Source organism: Callorhinus ursinus, unplaced genomic scaffold (assembly GCF_003265705.2).
Source record: "Callorhinus ursinus isolate GAN/ISIS: 27379988/994484 unplaced genomic scaffold, GSC_fseal_2.0 scaffold27, whole genome shotgun sequence".
Classification (NCBI taxonomy): domain Eukaryota; kingdom Metazoa; phylum Chordata; class Mammalia; order Carnivora; family Otariidae; genus Callorhinus; species Callorhinus ursinus.
Genome location: NW_027397089.1, coordinates 6,888,587 through 6,907,319, shown reverse-complemented (window position 1 = coordinate 6,907,319; position 18,733 = coordinate 6,888,587). Strand labels below are relative to the sequence as shown.

Here is an 18,733-nt window from a genome sequence, read left to right as displayed (position 1 = left end):
AGTTTAGGGATTAGAAAGCTGCAAAAATGAGTTTTCTGTATCTTTTGGGAAACAGTTTTGGTTGTGAGTGAAATTTGCAAGGCAGATAAGATAGAAATTCTGTGGGTAGAACTAGTGAGTGGTAACAGAGTAGTCACATCGTAGAGTGTGGGGTCCTGAAACATTTGGTGCAGGTGAATAGCAGTGCTGTAAGGGAGGGAAATCAAAGTTTACATGCAAAGTGTCGACAGGGACTCTCCACGTTTTGCAGATTCTCTTTCCCTAAAACAAAAACAAAACTTTGTTTTTTGGATAGTATTTCTCAGATTTCAGAACTCATTTTTTTCCTTTCAGAAAACCGAAGAATGGGAGAAAGATAAGACTGAAGCAGACATGGAAGAGTATGTATGGAACAATAGCTCCTCTGAAAAAAATATCCTGGAAACACTTCTCCAAATGAAAGCTGCTGAGAAAAATCTGGAAGTAAATAAAGAAGAGCTCCTTGCTACAAAAGAAGTTGAAGAATACAAAAAGTCTGTTGTTAGTCTTAAGAACGAGGGGGACAATGAAAATACCCTTTCTCAGTACAAAGAATCAGTGAAGAAACTATTAAATCTAATGTGATTTATTTAGAAAAACTCCTTGATTTGTTAATTTTATGATATATCTGTAATCATTATCTCATTTTATATAAATTTGCTAAAAAAAAACCATTGTTTCCCATGTTTAAGATTTTTTTTATTAGTTTCAGATGTAGAGTTTAGTGATTCATCAGTTGCATATAACACCCAGGGCTCATTCCATCAGTTGCCCTCCTTAATGCCCATTACCCAGTTACTTTATTCCCCCATGCCCCTCCCCTCCAGCAACCCTCGGTTCGTTTCCTAGAGTTCAGTGTCTTTTATGGTTTGCCTCCCTGTCAATTTTCATCTTATTTTATTTTTCCTTTCCTTCCTCTATGTTCACCTGTTTTATTTCTTAAATTCCACATATGAATGAAATCATATGGTATTTGTCTTTCTCTGACTTATTTCACTTAGCATCTTCTTTATCCATTCATCTGTCAGTGGACATCTGGGCTTTTTCCATATTTTGGCTGTTGTGGACATTGCTGCTATAAACATTAGGGTACATGTGCCCCTTCAGATCACTATGTTTGTATCCTTTGGATAAATAGTAATGCAATTGCTGGGTCATAGGGTAGTTCTATTTTAACTTTTTGAGGAACCTCCATACTGTTTTCCACAGCGGCTGCACCAGTTTGCATTCCCACCAACAGTGTAAGAGGGTTCCCCTTTCTCTGCATCTTCGCCAACATCTGTTGTTCCTAACTTGTTAATTTTAGCCATGTTGACTGGTGTGAGGTAGTATCTCATTGTGGTTTTGATTTGTATTTCCCTGATGCTGTGTCTGTTGGCCGTTTGTATGTCTTTGGAGTAATGTCTGTTCATGTCTTCTGCCTATTTCTTGACAAATTTTTTGTTTTTTGGGTGTTGAGTTTAGTAAGTTCTTTATAGATTTTGAATACTAGCCCTTTATCTGATAAGACATTTGCAAATATCTTCTCCCATTCTGTCAGTTGTCTTGGCTTTGTCTACTGTTTCCTCTGCTATGCAAAAGCTTTTTATCTTGATGAAGTCTCAATAGTACATTTTTGCTTTTGTTTCCCTTTCCTTTAGAGACGTGTCTAGCAGAAGTTGTTGCAGCTGAGGTGAAAGAGGTTGCTGCCTGTATTTTCCTCTAGGATTTTGATGGATTCCTATCTCACATTTAGGTCTTTCATCCTGTTTTGAGTCTATTTTTGTGAATGGTGTAAGGAAATGGTCCAGTTTCATTCTTCTGCATGTGGCTGTCCAATTTTCCCAGCACCATTTGTTGAAGAGACGGTCTTTTTCCCATTGGATATTCTTTCCTGCTTTGTCAAAGATTAGTTGACCATAGAGTTGAGGGTCCATTTCTGGGTTCTCTATTCTGTTCTGTTGATCTATGTGTCTATTTTTGTGCCAGTACCATACTGTCTTGATGATTACAGCTTTATAATAGAGCTTGAAGTCCGGAATCGTGATGCCTCCAGCTTTGGTTTTCTTTTCTCAGAATTACTTGGGTATTCAGCGTCTTTTCTGGTTCCATACAAATTTTAGGATTGTTTGTTCCAGCTTTGTGAAAAATGTTGATGGTATTTTGATAGGGATTGCACTGAATGTGTAGATTGCTCTGGGTAGCGTAGGCATTTTAACAGTATTTATTCTTCCAGTCCATGAGCATGGAATGTTTTTCCATTTCTTTGTGTCTTCCTCAGTTTTTTTCGTAAGTGCTCTATCATTTTCAGAGTACAGATCCTTTACCTCTTTGGTTAGGCTTCTTCCTAGCTTTCTTCTGGGTTTTGGTGCAATTGTAAATGGGATCGATTCCTTGATTTCTCTTTCTTCAGCTTCATTGTTAGTGTATAGAAATGTAACTGACTTCTGTGCATTTATTTCATATCCTGCAACTTTGCTGAATTCCTGTATCAGTTCTGGCAATTTTGGGGTGGAGTCTTTTGGGTTTTCCACATAGAGTATCATGTCGTCTGTGAAGAGTGAAAGTTTGACTTCTTCCTTGACGATTCCAATGCCTTTTCTTTCTTTTTGTTGTCTAATTGCTGAGACTAGGACTTCTAGTACTATGTTGAGCAGTAGTGGTAAGAGTGGACATCCCTGCCATGTTCTGACCTTAGGGGAAAAGTTCTGTTTTTCCTCGTTGAGAATATTAGCTGTGGGTTTTTCATTTATGGCTTTTATGATGTTGAGGTACATTCCCTCTATCTCTACAGTGCAGAGAGTTTTTATCAAGAAAGGATGCTGTACTTTGTCCAATGCTTTTTCTGCATCTATGGAGAGGATCATATGGTTCTTGTCCTTTCTTTTATTTATGTAGTGTATCACATTGATTGACTGATGGATTTGTGGATGATTGAACCACCCTTGTGAATAATCCTTTTAATGTACTGTTGGGTCCTATTGGCTAGTATTTTGGTGAGAATTTTTGCATCCATGTTTATCAGGGATATTGGTCTGTAGTTCTCCTTTTTGGTGGGGTCTTTGTCTGATTTGGGGTTCGAGGTAATGCTGGCCTCATAGAACGAGTTTGGAAGTTTTCCTTCCATTTCTATTTTTTAAAACAGTTTCAGAAAAATAGGTATGAATTCTTCTTTAAGTGTTTGGTAGAATTCCCCTGGAAGCCATCTGGCCCTGGACTCTTGTTTGTTGGGAGATTTTTGATTACTGATTCAATTTCTTTACTGGTTATGGGTCTATTCAGGTTTTCTGTTTCTTCCTGTTTCAGCTTTGGTAGTTTATATGTTTCTAGGAATGCAGCCATTTTTTCCAGATTGCCTGGTTTGTTGGCATATAGTTGTTCATAATATTCTCATATTTCTTCAGTGTTGGTTGTGATCGCTCCTTTTTCATTCATGATTCTATTGGGTGCTTTCTCTTTTCTTTTTGATAAGTCTGGCTAGAGGGTTTATCGATCTTTTTAATTCAAAGTACCAGCTCCCTAGTTTTGTTGATCTGTTTTTTTTTTTTATTTGTTTCATTGATTTCTGCTCTAATCTATATTATTTCTCTTCTCTCGCTGGATTTAGGCTTTATTTGCTGTTCTTTTTCCAGCTCCTTTAGTGTAGGGTTAGGTTGTGTACTTGGGACTTTTCTTGTTTCTTGAGAAAGGCTTGTGTTGCTGTATGCTTCCATCTTAGGACCACCTTTGCTGCATCCCAAAGGTTCTGAACTGTCCTGTTTTCATTTGTTTCCATGTATTTTTTGAATTCTTCTTTAATTTCCTGATTGACCCATTCATTCTTTAGTAGGATGCTCTTTAACCAACATGTATTTGTGTTCCTTCCAAATTTTCTCTTGTGATTGAGTTCCAAGTTTTAACACCTTGTGGTCTGAAAACATGCATGGTATGATCTCAGTCTTTCTGTACCAGTTGAGACCTGATTTTTGACACAGTATGTGATCTGTTCTGGAGAATGTTCCATGTGCACTCAAGAAGAATGTGTATTCTGTTGCTTTAAGATGAAATGCTCTGAATATATCTATTAAGTCCATCTGGTCTGGTGTGTTCAAAGACCTTGTTTCCTTGTTGATCTGCTTAGATGATCTGCCCATTGCAGTGAGGGGGGTGTTGAAGTCCCCTACTATTATTGTACTATTATCAATGTGTTTCTTTAATTTTGTTATTAATTGGTTTGTATAATTGGCCGCTCCCAAGTTAGGGGCATAAATATTTACAATTGTTAGATCTTCTTGTTGGGTAGACCCTTTTATTATGATATAGTGTCCTTTTTCATCTCTTATTACAGTCTTTGGTTTAAAATCTAGTTTGATATAAGGATGGCTACTCCAGCTTTCTTTTGATGTCCATTATCATGATAAATGGGCTCCACCCCCTCACTCTCAATTTGGAGGTGTCTTTGGGTCTGAAATGAGTCTCTTGTAGACAGCATATCAATGGGTCTTTTTTTTTTTTTTTTATCCACTCTGATATCCTGTCTTTTGATGGGAGCATTTAGTCCATTCACATTCAAAGTAATTAGTGAAAGATATGAAGTTAGTTACCATTGTATTATCTGTAAAGTCACTATTTCTGTAGATTGTCACTGTTCCTTTCTACTGTTTGTTACTTTTGGGCTCTCTCTTCCCTCGAAGGATTCCTTTTAATATTTCTTGCAGGGTTGGTGTAGTGATCACAAATTCCTTTAGATTTGTTTAACCTGGACACTCTTTATCTCGCCTATTCTGAATGACAGCCTTGCTGGATAAAGTATTCTTGGTTGCATATTTTTCTCATTTGTTACCCTGAATATATCATGCCAGTCCTTCCTGGCCTGCCAGGTGTCTGTGGACAGTTCTGCTGCCAGCTTATGTTTCTACCCTTGTAGGTTACAGATCTCTTGTCCTGAGCTGCTTTCAGGTTTTTTCTTTGTCTCTGAAATTTGCAGGCTTCACTATTGTATGTCAAGGTGTTGACCTCTTTTTATTGATTTCGAGGGGGCATCTCTGTCCCTCCTGGACTTGAATGCCTGTTTCCTTCCCCAGATTAGAGAAGTTCTCGGCTGTGATGTGTTCAAATCGACATTCTGCACCCTCCTTCCCCTTAACCTTCTGGGACGCCCCCTATTATCTGGATATTATTTCACTTTATGGAATCACTGATTTCTGGAAGTCTTCCTTCGTGATCCAGTAGTTGTCTTTCTCTCTTCAGCTTCCTTATTTTCCATTATTTTGTCTTCTATGTCACTGACTCTCTCTTCTGCTTCGTTTATCATCTCTGTTAGAGCCTCCATTTTTTATTGCATCTCAGTAATAGCATTTTTAATTTTGGCCTGATTGTATTTTAGTTCTTTTGTTTCTACAGTAAGGGATTCTCTATTATCTTCCATGCTTTTTTCAAACCCAGCTTGTATCTTTATAATCATTTTAAGTTCTAGTTCAGACCTGTTACTTACATCCATATTGATTAAACCCCTGGCAGTGAGTGCTACCTCCTGTTAAGTTTCTCCAACTCATCATTATGTCCAGAAAAGAATAGAAGAGAGAGAAAAGACAACAATACTTCCAAAAAGTGGCTGCTTTTCTATTTGTAGCATTGCAGCATTTCTTTTATCACATCTCCAGTTGATATTGCAAGTGTTCAGAATGATTTGATAATTATCTAGCTGAATTCCAGGGACAAAACAAACATAGGGTCCTCTCCTTCTCTGCCATGTTAACTCCAGAAGCCACATCCCATTTAAAATATTTTTTCATATTAATGCATCATAGCAATGATTATTCAACAGTTTTCTTATTTGTACAATATGGCAGTAGAACTAATTAGAAGATCTGTGTGATTCCTTCTGGTTTGAAAGTTTTTATTTCTGCCGTCACTTTAATATTCATATATATATATTATTATTTTGTTTCTTATTTCTTTCCCTACAAATTAACACCTATTGGTTGCCTCTGAATACAGATCTTCCTCAACTTATGATGTGATTATGTCCCAATAAGTCCATTTTAAGATGAAAATATTGTAAGTTGAAAATACATTTAATACACCTAACCTACCAAACATAGCTTAGCCCAGCCTACTTTAAACATACTTAGAACACTTCACATTAGCCTGCAGTTGGGCAGAATCATCTAACAAAAAGCCTATTTTATAATGAAGTGTTGAATATCATATAATTTACTGACTACTGTACTGAAAGTGAAAGAATGGTTTTATGGGTACAAAGTGGTTGTCAGTATACCGGTTGTTTACCTTTAGATCTCATGGCTGGATAGGAGCTTTGATTGCCGCTGCCCAGCATCATGAAAATGTATCATCACATATCACTAGTCTGGGAAAAGATAAAAATTCAAAATTTGAAGTGTGGTTTCCTTAGAATGTGTTATTGCTTTCACATCATTGTAAAGTCGAAAAATCGTAAGTTGAGTCCTAAGTCGGGACCAGCTGTAATGACTTTGGTTATTTGGGAAGAATCCCCTGAATATAGTTCAGTGCTTTTTTACATAACTGCTGTCTACCCAATGCATTTTTCACAGATGCCAATTCTGATTAGAAACAGGTTCTTGGAAGTATTTTCTAACCTGAAAAGTTTGCTCCATTCCTCTCTTTTGGTTTCACTTTATGTTAATTCAACTCTGTTTAGCATCCTCCTTTCTGCTTTCTGGGGCTCATTTCTCCAAGCCCACACTTGCAGAAAAGTGGAAATGGAGATTAACTGGTATTCATCTCTTTAGATTCCCCAGTTAGAGTTTCTGCAGCTCAGAAAAGAGATGAGGTATAAGGACCTTGAAATTAATTAGAGCAAATGACGAAAGAAGAACTGTTCTATGAAAGATTCCATTCAATTTAGCTGTCAATTCAGTATTTTTTTTTAAGATTTTATTTATTTATTTGAGAAAGAAAGAATGAGAGACAGAGAGCACGAGAAGGAAGAAGGTCAGAGGGAGAAGCAGACTCCCCGCCGAGCAGGGAGCCTGATGTGGGACTCATTCCCAGGACTGCAGGATCATGACCTGAGCCGAAGGCAGTCGCTTAACTGACTGAGCCACCCAGGTGCCCCTCAATTCAGTATTTTAAAGTATATGTTATTTCTTACCACTTCCAAAGTTGTGATTAAGTTAAATTAAAATAGAGGAATTATTGAGTTTGTTACTTGTCTCTTATTTTGCCTAACAGAGAACATAAAGCCAGAAAGAATTTGAAAACAATTACCCAAAGGATTTACATTAAATGAAGGTATGATTTGGTATTAACAAGGCCAAGAATCTGTATGTTATTAAGTACAATAATATGACCTTGATTGAAAAAAGAGATACATTGTAATCCACTGCATAGAAATAGTAAATGGAAAGCAAAGTTAAGTAACTTTTAGATCAGGTTTAAAGCATACTTTACGTGTGTTGAAATGTATTTTTTAGAGATTCATGGAGTTTAGGGAAATTCAGATGGAGAAACAGGATTGAAGACGGGAACGTTTTGAAAATAGAGGTTGAGGAGAAATGATCATTTAGGAACATGTAAATAGGTGGTAGATTAGTGTCTTCTGTCCTGTAGTAATATTACAGTGCAGATGAAAGCAGAGGAAGTAATGATGTATAATAAAGAATCTGACCTGGCCCAAAGAAAGGTCTGGCCTTTGCCTGCAGCTTCTAGGAGGTAATCTATGTCATACCTCATAGGAATATCTTTGTTTAGGGTGAGAGCCAGTCACAATGGATTTTAGGGTGGGGCTGGCCACACCTGGCAGTCTTAGCCATGCCAGAAAAACCATATGATTTAGAGCAAGGGGCACTGAGTCAGCTGGGATCAGTCCACCTGGCAGCTGAGATCAACCACCCAGGTAATCACTCAGTCATACCCGTGTAATAGAGCCTCTATAAAATCTTTGAACGCTGAAGTTCGGGTGGGTTTCCCTGGTTGGCAATACTCGAGGCATATTATCATACACCGGTACAGGAAAAGTAACACATCTTGCCTCCAGGGGGAGAAGACACCAGAAGCTATGACTTTGGAACCCTCTGTGACTTCATCCTATGTGCTTTGCTTGGCTGATTTTAATCCATATTCTTTCCCTGTGATAAACCATAACCATGAGTATAACAGCTTTCCTTGAGTTCGAATTATTCTAGTGAATTATCAGACCTGAGGGTGGTTTTCAGACAGACCTCCCCGCTCTAGATTTATACTCAGGGTCTTGTCTTGTAGAGCACTGTACCCTCTAGTCTGCAGTTTGGCTATCTCCAGGCAACTGACCTGAAGACAGGCTGTAGCCCTGACACCTAGTGGCAAAATCTTAGAGCTGTGAGGTTAATACAGATCTGTCTCAAATGGAAAGCAGTTGCGATCATTGTAATTTTAGCAATAAACAGCCCTGGTTTTCATTAATCAGATCTTTATCTATTAAACTATTTATTGAGCCAATATATACAATGAACATGATCATATTTATCCTTATAACGAGTCTAAGGGATATTTGCTGCACTGATACAAATTCACTGCTGACGTCAAACTCTTAAAATTACAAAACTCAGAAGTTGCTTAAACACGTAGGCAACTAAGAAATAGGACAAGTCTGTTTCCTTAATTGTGGCATGCTTTATAGTTCTTTCTTTCTTTGCATATAGCCTTCCCAGCATTGGTAAGTATTTCATAATACTGGACAGTTACACTTTTTAAAAGAGGTCTGGCCAGTTACAATGTTGGGAAGATTTCAGTGTCATGGTTACTTTGCAATTGAGTGTAACAATCTTGGCCTTGGTTGTTGACTGGGCCTTGAGAATCTCTGATTGTTTCTTAAGAAAGTTTTAAATTCTATTCAGAAGTTCTCTTTTGGTCCTTATGGCTTCCAGGAAGAACATGGTTTCCAGGCTTAGCAGTTTTTGCTTCCTGGCTTACTCTGGTCTGGTTGTGTCTACAGTCGAATAAATGTCCTCAGTTTATCTGATGGTCACAGGTAGTGGCTGAAGAAGAGGAGTATGAGTTTGTTTTCTTACAAAGGTAAATATGTTTTCTCAAATTATGGTCATTTCTATAAAACTATCAATATTGGGAAATGAGCAAATTCAGAGAAACCCCAAGGAAGAAAAGCCTTTTTCTAGCAGCCCTGGTTTTTTGGGAAACCTTTAAGCAACTTGTATATATTTTAAAGAAAAATAATCTTTTAAAAGACTGTACAAATAATTTTTAAAGACTCCTTCCTGAATTATTTACTTAAATATAATTTTAGGGTAATTTAAATCTTTATATCCTCCCTACATAGTATGAGCATTTTCCCCTTAATGAATTAGGAAGGAAACTGATAAAATTTATGATACTTAATATCATGACTAGCAAATAAGGGTAAATTGATGAAATTTTTAAATTCAGACTTTTATTTGTGGCTAATATTCTACTGATATTTTGTGTATTTCTTTCTTATATTAAAAAAAGAAATTTCCCCCACACAGTATCAACACTAGGGAAAGAAACAGAAACAGCTCTTAAGCTACCGGACAATTTGTTTTAACATATGAGAGAACAGTCCTGTTTTATTAATCCTATAACAGGATTTCCTCTTATCTGTTCTTCATGCTTATTTGCTGTCTTTTAATATCTGTCCTCACATTTAAAAAGTTTCAAGGATTAGATTAAGGGCCTAAAGTTTAAAATCACTGGAGACTTGACTGAATTAAAGTGTCTGCACTTCAGGGTGGGGGTGGACAGAGCTCAAATACCTACAGCTAATATTTGCACTTAGGAAAACAATGCACACGCGTGAGGGATGTAAACTAAAACTCCCAAGCTTTATTCAACAGAGATAACACAAAATTCAAAGATTGCAGTACCAGAGTTATTTAAAGCCATGTCAGCTTTAAAAAAATGAAGATGGTTTCGGATTAAAAGGAATTAATCAATTGAACATTAAAACTGTATAAAAAAAAGGCAGCGTTTGCACATGGGTTAGTAACTGTAATAATATTGCTCTTCTGTCCAAACCACCAGAAGATTTTATTAACATACATGACAATAATTTGACCTTGACAGGAGATAAATATGATGTAATGGTGTTTTCCTCTCTGTATCTTTTTTCCATGCTTTTTGGGAAAATGAAAACTTTTAATCTAACTGATTTCAAGCATGAACTTTTGAACCAGATTACCTATTAAGTCCTGCCTTCACTACTTATTAGCTGTGTGATTTTAGGGAAGATATTTAGCCTCCTCATTTTCCTCATCTGTACAATAAAAGTATACCTAATTCATAAAATTATATCCATGAGTGAATACATGTACAGCACTTAGAAGCATATCTCTCATGCAGTGCTAAATAACTGCAGGGGTCAGAATTTTGGAAATTTGGCAAAGGGTACACTGTTCAAAAAACAGAAATAATCCAAAAAAGCACTTAAGTTTATCAAGCATTTGGCCTTTTTTAGAGATTGGTAGGAGTGAGCATCCTGTGCAATTATTTTTTTTTAACCAAAGAGTCCTTGTCTTACAGAAAACTAAAAATGATACTCTTGAAAGCTTACCATCTCCCTGTAACTTTTACTATTAAGAGTTCTCCTTTAGAGTGTTAAATTTTTTAATATGCCTGGATCCTGACTTTCTCTGTCCTGGCTTATACTGGCCCTGCTGCTTTCTACAGCATCCAGACACCAGGATGATTATACAACAGCAAAGAAAGATGACAGAGGTACAGAGGGCCACTGGAGCCAGCCACATCTTTGAAGTCACAGATGCCCATTCAGGTGTCATATCTTCATTCTCACATGTGTGGTTTCTGCTGTTGGACCCCTTGGTTTTGTTTAGTAATTGCTTGCTACTGTTGACTTGGGATGGAATAGGCCTATGAAAAAGTTTCGTGTCTATGGGAACAAAGAAAGGAGAAATAGTCTTGTTATCTGGGTTATTGATGAAATCAGTGCTGTGTGACACCATATTTAACTCTGTGGTAATGGAGTCATTCAGGGAAACGAGTCTTGCCCAGGAATCTGTGGTTAATTCCTTGGAATACCTGGTATTGTTTGTGTTGACAAACAAATCTTGATGTGGGGTTGATGATGGTGCCTCTGTTGATGGTAGCATTTGATTTATCACAGTAGTTTGTTGTTTATCTAAATGTGTAGTTTTTAAAATCCTTAGTCTGTCCCATGTGTTAGATGAAGAACGGGTATTTAGATATGTGGGAGGTGATTGTTCAAAAATCAGCAAATCTGGATCTATACCTGAAAGATAAATAAGGCATCATTCATTTTATTTTTTATTTCAAGGAGAGAACTTAGAAGAACAGATTGGAGAAGTCTTGGGTTTGCCAGTGAGTTAGTGAACTAAGCTTAAGTTCAAATTCTATTGCATACTTCTAAAAAGGCTTAGAAACATACTGACCACATTTGAATTTATCTTAACTTTCTAGAACACTTTCTGTTATAAACAACTTTGGCTACAACATAGAGGATTCTTTGTGTCCGCTGGGCTTTTGGGTAACAATAGCCAATGTTAGTGCAAGAATTGCAAAAGATAGTAACCATTTGAGATATATAGCATCTTGAAGTTCTAAAAAATAAATAATACAGAAGTGTAACTGTATTCAAAATCATGAGCAAAGCCCTCCGTCTCCTCCCTTCCCAGTCCCTGGGGGTCCTGACTTTGTCTTCAGTATTTTCTCTCTTGTAAAGGAGCTCCTTTCCCTCTGACTTCAGACACGTGCAGATATTGCTCCATCTGTAAAGGGGAAGAAAAAACCCCTCAACAGCTTTTCAATTGTCTCTCCTGTCAGTTTCTGTCTCTCTCCCTCTCTCCTTCTAGACACACCAACATCCATTTCCTTTCTTTGTTGTTTGCCTTCTGCCATCTTGTTCCATCCTTGCTATATTCTGTCAGAATTATGTTTCTGAGGTAATCAGTAGTTTCCATATTTCCTGATCAGCCTCATTGCTTTGACTTCTCTTTTATCCTCAATACTGCTGGCCATCCTTTCCTTAAAATTCCCCCTCTGTAACTCCCTGGAACACAGACTCTCTTGGCACTTTACCTCAGACTGCCTGCTTCTCATTTTTTTCTTTCTTTAGCTCGTTCTCTCCTTGATCCAAACTGGTTGTGTGCTTTCCACAATCTTTAGTCCTTTGTCTTCTGCTGAATTTTCCCTTCATCTCACCCATTCACCACACACACATGAGTATCCTCATCAACTGTCACCACCTACATCGGTGACACTGAAATCCACATGACCAGTTATTTCCTCTTTCTTGGTCTCCGGTCTCATTTCTCCTGTGCTCTCCTGAGGGTCCTGACATCTCATGTCATCACTGAACATTCACAAAGCCAAAATCCTTTTGTCTGGCTCTCTGTCTCTTTCAGTGACCTCACCAATTTCCCTCATCCATGCTGGAATCGGTATGTGTGCAGAGGAATCGTTGACTCCTCTCTCTTCTTTTCCTTCATCCAAGAAGTAACTAGGTCCTATCCAGTTCCCTCCCAAAGTGCTGGTAGTCATCCCTCCTCTTCATTTGCAGTTATGGTCACCTTCTCCAGATCTAATGCCTCCCTGACTAGATATTCTAATTTGCATCCCACATATAATTTTCCTAGACTAAAGACAACCACACTCATCACTTTAATGATGGCATTTTCTCATTAAATGCCTTTGTTGGTTCTCTATTGCTGACAAAGTCAAACCAAAACACTGCTCTGTCCAAAGCCCTTTTGTAACCTGGCCTACCCTATCTTACCCAGATTTTCATTGCAACCCCAAAAGTGCCCCTTTTGTAGCCAGACCTGTTTTCTTACTTTCCAGCGGTGTGACACAGAACTCCTTATCTTGCCTCTGCCAGGCCTCTTCCACAAAGCTGCCTCTCAATTTTGCTTTCTTTAGTCTCCTCTTCTTTTGAGTGCTTGTACTTGAGGCAGTATCACACACTCTGGTATTCAATTACACATTCTACACTAATTGTGAGATTTGTCACAGCAACTAGATTGTAAGAAATTCGAGGGCAGAGATATGGCTGCCATCTTCTGCAGTGCTGCTCCCAGCCTGAATTAGATGTTCAGGAAGTACAAATCGATAACGAAATTTATCACCTTTGTATTTGGATGGCAAAAATCTAGTCTTTCGGTGCGCCTGGGTGGCTCAGTTGGTTAAGCGACTGCCTTCGGCTCAGGTCATGATCCCAGGGTCCTGGGATCGAGCCCTGCATCGGGCTCCCTGCTCGGCGGGAAGCCTGCTTCTCCCTTTCCCACTCACTCTTCTTGTGTTCCCTCTCTCACTGTCTCACTCTGTGTCAAATATATAAATAAAATCTTTAAAAAAAATCTATTCTTTCATGTTTACCAATTTGCAGCCTGAGTTTATATACATGGGCAACGGACACTTGAGTGTATTTATCTAAAATAATGGATATCTTGGTTATCTTGGGACCATTGGTATGCTAATGTATGTTTGTAAGTGCATTTCCTTGTCCTTGACATCCATCTTTGTAGAATCCTTGTATGCAGTGTCCATGGACCTCAAAACTTCCATTGAGCATTTTCTTTATCCCTGGTAGCACCCTTAGCCCCCGCGGTAGAAATGCCTTTTTTGGCTCTTGCTGGGGGCTCCTGGAATAAATGTAATGCTTAAGCTCTTCTTCAATCACATACGATTTGTTATCATCTGGAATGAACTCATCATTGCCGAGCATGCCAAGCTAAAGCGAATTTACTTTTAGTTTTCTGCCCTGGATGCCCAAACCTTTTCCAGATAGAGATCGCTGGAAAATAATGATTCAGGTTGTTGCCAGCCAGTTTCTAGCGTTATACATCTCTACTAGAGCATTACCAACATTCTTCAACATAAATACAAAATACTTAAATCATTACCTTCTGTTATGTTGTATAAAATGGCACTGGTTCCGGGCTCTAATATGCAGCTCTCCAGCGTGGGGCAGTGAATATGGAGGCAGTTGACATTGTCATGAATAGGATCATGGTAGAAGACAGCCACGTTACAGGAAACTAAAAGGAAAAGTGCATCTGCAGATGGTTTTGGTTTCTCCCAGCTTGATGAGCTCTGAGTAACTTATATTTCTTTCCCCCAGAACATTGGATTAACAGCAGTATATTGCAGGGCTATGTTCAGACATCTTACAGAACATTGTGAACTACAGTAACTGGTTTCCCTGAATATGGAAAATGCCCTTTTAAAAGAAACTATCCACTGGTTTTCTGTAATCTTTCACACATTCCATTCCACACAGGATTACCTGGAATCATTTTCCAATCCCAGTATTTTATGTTCATGAAAAGTTCAATTGGCTACAGAAGCCCCTCGGGCTTATCAGATTTATAGTTGCAGTGCCCTCTCAGAATGCTAAGGCACTGGAGTTCACCAGAGAAAGAAATACGAAAATAAAGTGACAGATGTTGTAACAAAAGAGGGAGTCATGGGAAGGCAAAAACTGCAATTACTGGGAGAGGCCCAGATGGTGGAAAGGCAGCAGGCCAGGTGAACACTACCCTGATCCTGATTATAGGGGAACACTAGTCCCATGTTGCAGATCACACATCCAATGAAAAGCCTATTCAGTGTCCTTTAAAGAGGAAGAGAGTCTACTGACAAGGATGTGAGCATTTGGAATTCTAATGGGTAGGGGTACATCACTGATGCCATCCCCCTTCTACCAAATAAGTTTGCTCCATAAAATGGACTATGTTATTTCTGGAAAACCTGAAGTGTGATTTGCTGAGTGCCAGTCTTCAGTCTGTCCTCCCTAAAGTGCAAAACAGGCTTTCCTTCTGCTGCAGTGTAGCAGGGACCATGTGCTGGGAAATATCCATTGACCAAAGGTATCAACTTCTTTAATAAAATAAGATTACAGAGGAATAGCATACAATTACCAGACCTCAGAGTATGCCTAAAGCTGTTGTGGAATTGTGGTTGGCAAAACCTTTGTTGCTTCTGTGTAAGGTTAACTGTGGGGAGCTGCATTCCCCCCCCCGTTACTTCTGGGGCGTCCAGGAGAATAAAGAAGAGGGCAGAATTCAATTAATAATACATTGCTAATACATTTTAGATTACAAATGCTTTCCCTAAAGACTGGGCTGTCAAGTTCAAGGGAAAGGACTAAAAAATATTCAAATTTAGACATCTAAATTTTTGATAAGAAAATAGTTGCTGTAAAGAGAGCAATTTTAAAAGATGTTTTATATTCCTCTTTGTGTACACTTTAGAGTTCCAGTTCCGAACAGGTTAGCTATTGCAGGACTGTGGCTTTTTAAAGTTCTGGCTTCCAGCTAAAAACAAAGACGTGTGTTCGTGCCCTTTCTTTTGGAGGAAGAAAACCACAACTTGGAAGCTACAGAGGCTCTAAAATCATGGAATTCTACTGGATGCTTATAGTATCCCTGGAAGTCGAGAGAAAAAAGTTTCCCTGTGATGGACAGTCAGGTAAATTGATGCCATGGGAAAATGCTGAAAGGTATCCCCCCCTCACCCACCTTCCTCAAGGCTTATGGGAATTAGAAGCATCTCTAAGGTGAAAATCTGGATTGGCAACCTTTTCAAAAAGATTTCCCTTTAGGGGCGCCTGGGTGGCTCAGTCAGTTAAGCCTCTGCCTTCGGCTCAGGTCATGATCCCAGGGTCCTGGGATCGAGCGCCACACTGGGCTCCCTGCTCAGCGGGGAGTCTGCTTCTCCTTTCCCTTTGCCACTCCCCCTGCTTGTGTGCTCTCTTGTGCTCTCTCTCTCAAATAAATAAATTCTTAAAAAAAAAATTTCCCTTTAATAAATTAATTGTTCCCTTGTGTGCCTGATTAATTTTTGAGGGCTTAGCCTGGGGCAGCTTCTCACACTGTGGTCGGTTTACACCCTCCGGTAGCCTCAACCTGCATCCCAGAAATCTTCCATGCAGACTTGGATAGGAGGCACTGGCAATTAATAAGCTGGTATCAAACCATGGAAAGAAAGTGTGGAAGAACCAAGAGAATTATTTTAAAGTGTTGTGTTGCTTTTTCTGTTTCTTTCCAAGTAGCTTTAAAGTCTTGGAAAAATGAAAAACAAATGAAAGAAGCCTTTAGACAATTGTAACTGGAAATTCTGCAATAATGAAATGTTTTCCTCATTATAAGCCTTGATCATATTACATGGATGATGCTCTGGTTCTGGATTTCGGACAAAAAAATTTGGAATATTTAATATATATATTTCTTTTCTTTATTTTTTGCTATTTGACATATATCTACCTATGTCTTTCAAAACATCAGTCACAGTCGAAATTCCTGCTCAGTGCAACCGCATTTGCTCAACACAAGCAAGCACATTTCAAAAATCTGAAATACCAATATCACCAAAAGAACTTTGAAAAGGAAATTATTATAAATATTTTTGAAATCAAATATGCCATATTTGGGGACTATGGAAATATTGTTAGTTAACCGTCGAGGAAATAGTAGCACCTCAGTGAAGAGACGAAGATTCTCTGTTACTTGTAGGCCCCATGGCGTTCTGGATCATTACCAGATTTGTAAACTGTGCCAGCACTGATCCAAACGCAAAGTCAGTCTCAGTCTCTCTCCCGCTCTCCCCCAGCCCCATGTCTCTCCCTCATCTTCCCTAGTCCTGTTCATCTGTCTGTTCACTGGAACCTCTGCCTAGGGCTCCTTACTTAGGTCTTCATTTTATAAGTTTCTCCTGATTTTGCGCAGGCATATCATTAATACTTACCATCCTTCCTAAGGCAGCAGCTCCTGCTGCATTTCTGGCCGGTGCTTTCAGAATAATATTTCAGGAACTGAGCTCCCAGCGTCTGAGACTCCTCCAGGTCAATCAGAAGCCCTGGGAAGCGACGGATCCAACAGTCTCTGTAAAAAATGGTGGGTGAGCAGAGAGAGTCTGAGGTCCGCCCCATGCTTAGGAGCAGTATCAAGGCTGTTGCCACCACCACCACATGCATTTCCCTGGTAGAAAGACCGGGCAAGAAGTTCGAGTTCCAGACAGACGCCGAAGCTGACCATCAGGGTTTAGGACAGTTTCTGGAACTTCGAGACTGTTGCTAAGGGACTCTCCTGGAGGGTCACCTTCTAGAAAAATGAAGCCATTCTTTGACTGCATAGTGATTTTTCTTTTGTTTCTTCCCAGCTGAGCCCTAGGTGAACATTTGACTTTCTGATGTTAATGCTGAACATTTTCCGGGCCATTTTGATACACTGTCCCTTATCCTCTTGAAGATACGGATTCTCTCCTCTTTTCTTCTTTTTCTGAAAGTGAATAGTCACAGACACCTCTTACTAAGTAAATATAAAGACAAGTGGAAACCCTAGCCAAGAGTCTTTCTGAGGAAAACAATTAGTCACTTGACGTCAGATAAAGGAAGGATCCATTTCACCAGAAACAAGACATGGTTTTGTAAGGGGCTGATGTATGGTTTCAAAGGAACCTGTGACTGCAGATTTTTTTAAATTGTCTTTTTTTTTTTCCTGTGAATTTAAGTTCTGGCATTTACATTCACCAGAGAACCAGTCTGTGCACGAGTTTAAATTTTTTGTATTTACTAAACTGAACAAAATAACCACAAAAAACCTTGAAAGTAAATGAAAACTGAAAATGAAAAAAAAGTTAAATTTTAATTTTGCAGTGATTTTGAAAACACTGAATGTGGATATATGGATCCTGGTCACTTCTTGGAGCCAGGCATTTTTCTTCCCCCCGACCCCCCGCCCCAAAAGGCCAGCCACAGCAAATGAAAAGCATTACAGTGAAAATTGTGAAGAAGTTCAAAATGGGTGCTATCTAATCTGTTTTCTGAGATTCATGTTTGCAAGTTATAAAGGATACTTCTTTGTGAAGCGTATACAAAAAGGCATAGTATCTCTGATTGAAGCAGAAATAGTTGCTAAGAAACGTGTATTAGAGAAATGATGAAATGGTTTTAAATTTCTAAATATTAATAAAATCACTTCAATTGCAATGCCAAAACATTTGAAAAGATACTAAAGGAAGCAAAAATGGCCTCTCACTTTTGTGAAGATTGTCGTTTCTATATCCCATGATGATGTCCAAGATGACAAATTAGTTCAAAGCATGAAACTGTTGCTTTTTTGTACCCATTTTTAGAGCAAGCATAAGTGAAAATCAGGTTTTGGCATAGAGTACGGCTGAACTGCTCTTTTCAAAAAAAAAAATTTTAAAAATGTTTTTTCTAACCTGTGATCTGGGTTTCTTTCATACCTTTTGCACAATGACTCATTCACCTGACACAAAAATGTTAACATTTTTTGAATTCAAAATTCTTTGAATTTTCATTTTCCCACCTGTTTCATAATAATAGCCTATCACATATGCTTTGATTTTTAGACATAATTTAATCATCAATAAGAAGAAAATATTCAAAAGGCTGAATAACTTTAAAAACAAAATATTTTACTTTCTCCTAAGCAAAAATTATAACATGGATTAACTCCTAACCTTGCATAAGCCACATAAAATACACTAAAAATGATAAATATGTTATTCTATTGAACTTCTCATAGAAAGCAAGTTTCAGTTGCTTACCTGCAAATAATCAGACTATTCGATCTTCCAAGGGGAAAGGGAAGAGAGGTTTCCTAATGACAAAGCAAGCAACAGGTGAGGAACAAAAGATTACTCCCTGTTTCTCAATGAGGTTCCATAGAGATTGCAATTAGTTCATGCCCTGCGGACATAAACCGGAAAGTCGGCTTTCTAACCTTCTAACCTCCGTGTTTTTCAATCACAGTAAATGCGT

At 38.4% G+C, this 18,733-nt stretch overlaps 3 protein-coding genes across 11 annotated transcripts in view; 2 read left to right on the top strand and 1 right to left on the bottom strand.

Annotated features, from left to right (window-relative positions):
- MRPS35 (mitochondrial ribosomal protein S35) overlaps positions 1 to 7,179 on the top strand; it is a 46,530-nt gene extending 39,351 nt beyond the window's left edge. Inside the window, 1 exon segment of the mRNA XM_025879950.2 lies at positions 334 to 7,179. Within this exon segment, the coding sequence (XP_025735735.1) occupies positions 334 to 603 (270 nt within the window). The 3' untranslated portion in view covers positions 604 to 7,179.
- Positions 7,180 to 7,529: 350 nt separating this feature from the next.
- The window catches only part of KLHL42 (kelch like family member 42), a 36,558-nt gene continuing 25,354 nt past the window's right edge, over positions 7,530 to 18,733 (top strand). For 2 of the 8 annotated variants that reach the window (XR_012373956.1, XM_073877775.1), the window contains exons 1-3: positions 7,793 to 7,855; positions 8,865 to 9,012; positions 15,201 to 15,417. The gene's annotated coding sequence lies outside the window, so the exon portion shown is untranslated. Of the gene's footprint in view, positions 7,856 to 8,864; positions 9,013 to 15,200; positions 15,418 to 18,733 lie in introns of all 8 variants that reach the window. The other 6 variants (XM_073877777.1, XM_073877778.1, XM_073877776.1 and 3 more) reach the window with 6 other exon arrangements.
- On the bottom strand, positions 10,519 to 17,068 carry MANSC4 (MANSC domain containing 4). 2 transcript variants are annotated; one of them, XM_025879853.2, is made up of 3 exons: positions 16,693 to 17,068; positions 13,851 to 13,985; positions 10,519 to 11,221 (listed from the first exon to the last, which is right to left on the bottom strand). In XM_025879853.2, exons 1-3 carry the CDS (start codon positions 16,919 to 16,921, stop codon positions 10,548 to 10,550), a joined length of 1,038 nt encoding a protein of 345 aa, XP_025735638.1. In that variant the 5' UTR covers positions 16,922 to 17,068; the 3' UTR covers positions 10,519 to 10,547. The 2 variants fall into 2 exon arrangements, with proteins under 2 accessions (XP_025735638.1, XP_073733882.1); XM_073877781.1 differs by lacking the exon at positions 10,519 to 11,221 and adding an exon at positions 11,604 to 11,717.

What these genes read in the sequence shown, in the direction of transcription:
- MANSC4 (XM_025879853.2), bottom strand. Translation starts at nt 16,921, where the DNA reads ATGCATGTGGTGGTGGTGGCAACAGCCTTGATACTGCTCCTAAGCATG. An exon ending in CTGCTGCCTTAGGAAGGATG is followed by an intron (nt 13,986 to 16,692) that starts GTAAGTATTAAT and finishes TTTTCCTTTTAG; the next exon opens with TTTCCTGTAACGTGGCTGTC. An exon ending in TTTATACAACATAACAGAAG is followed by an intron (nt 11,222 to 13,850) that starts GTAATGATTTAA and finishes TTTATCTTTCAG; the next exon opens with GTATAGATCCAGATTTGCTG.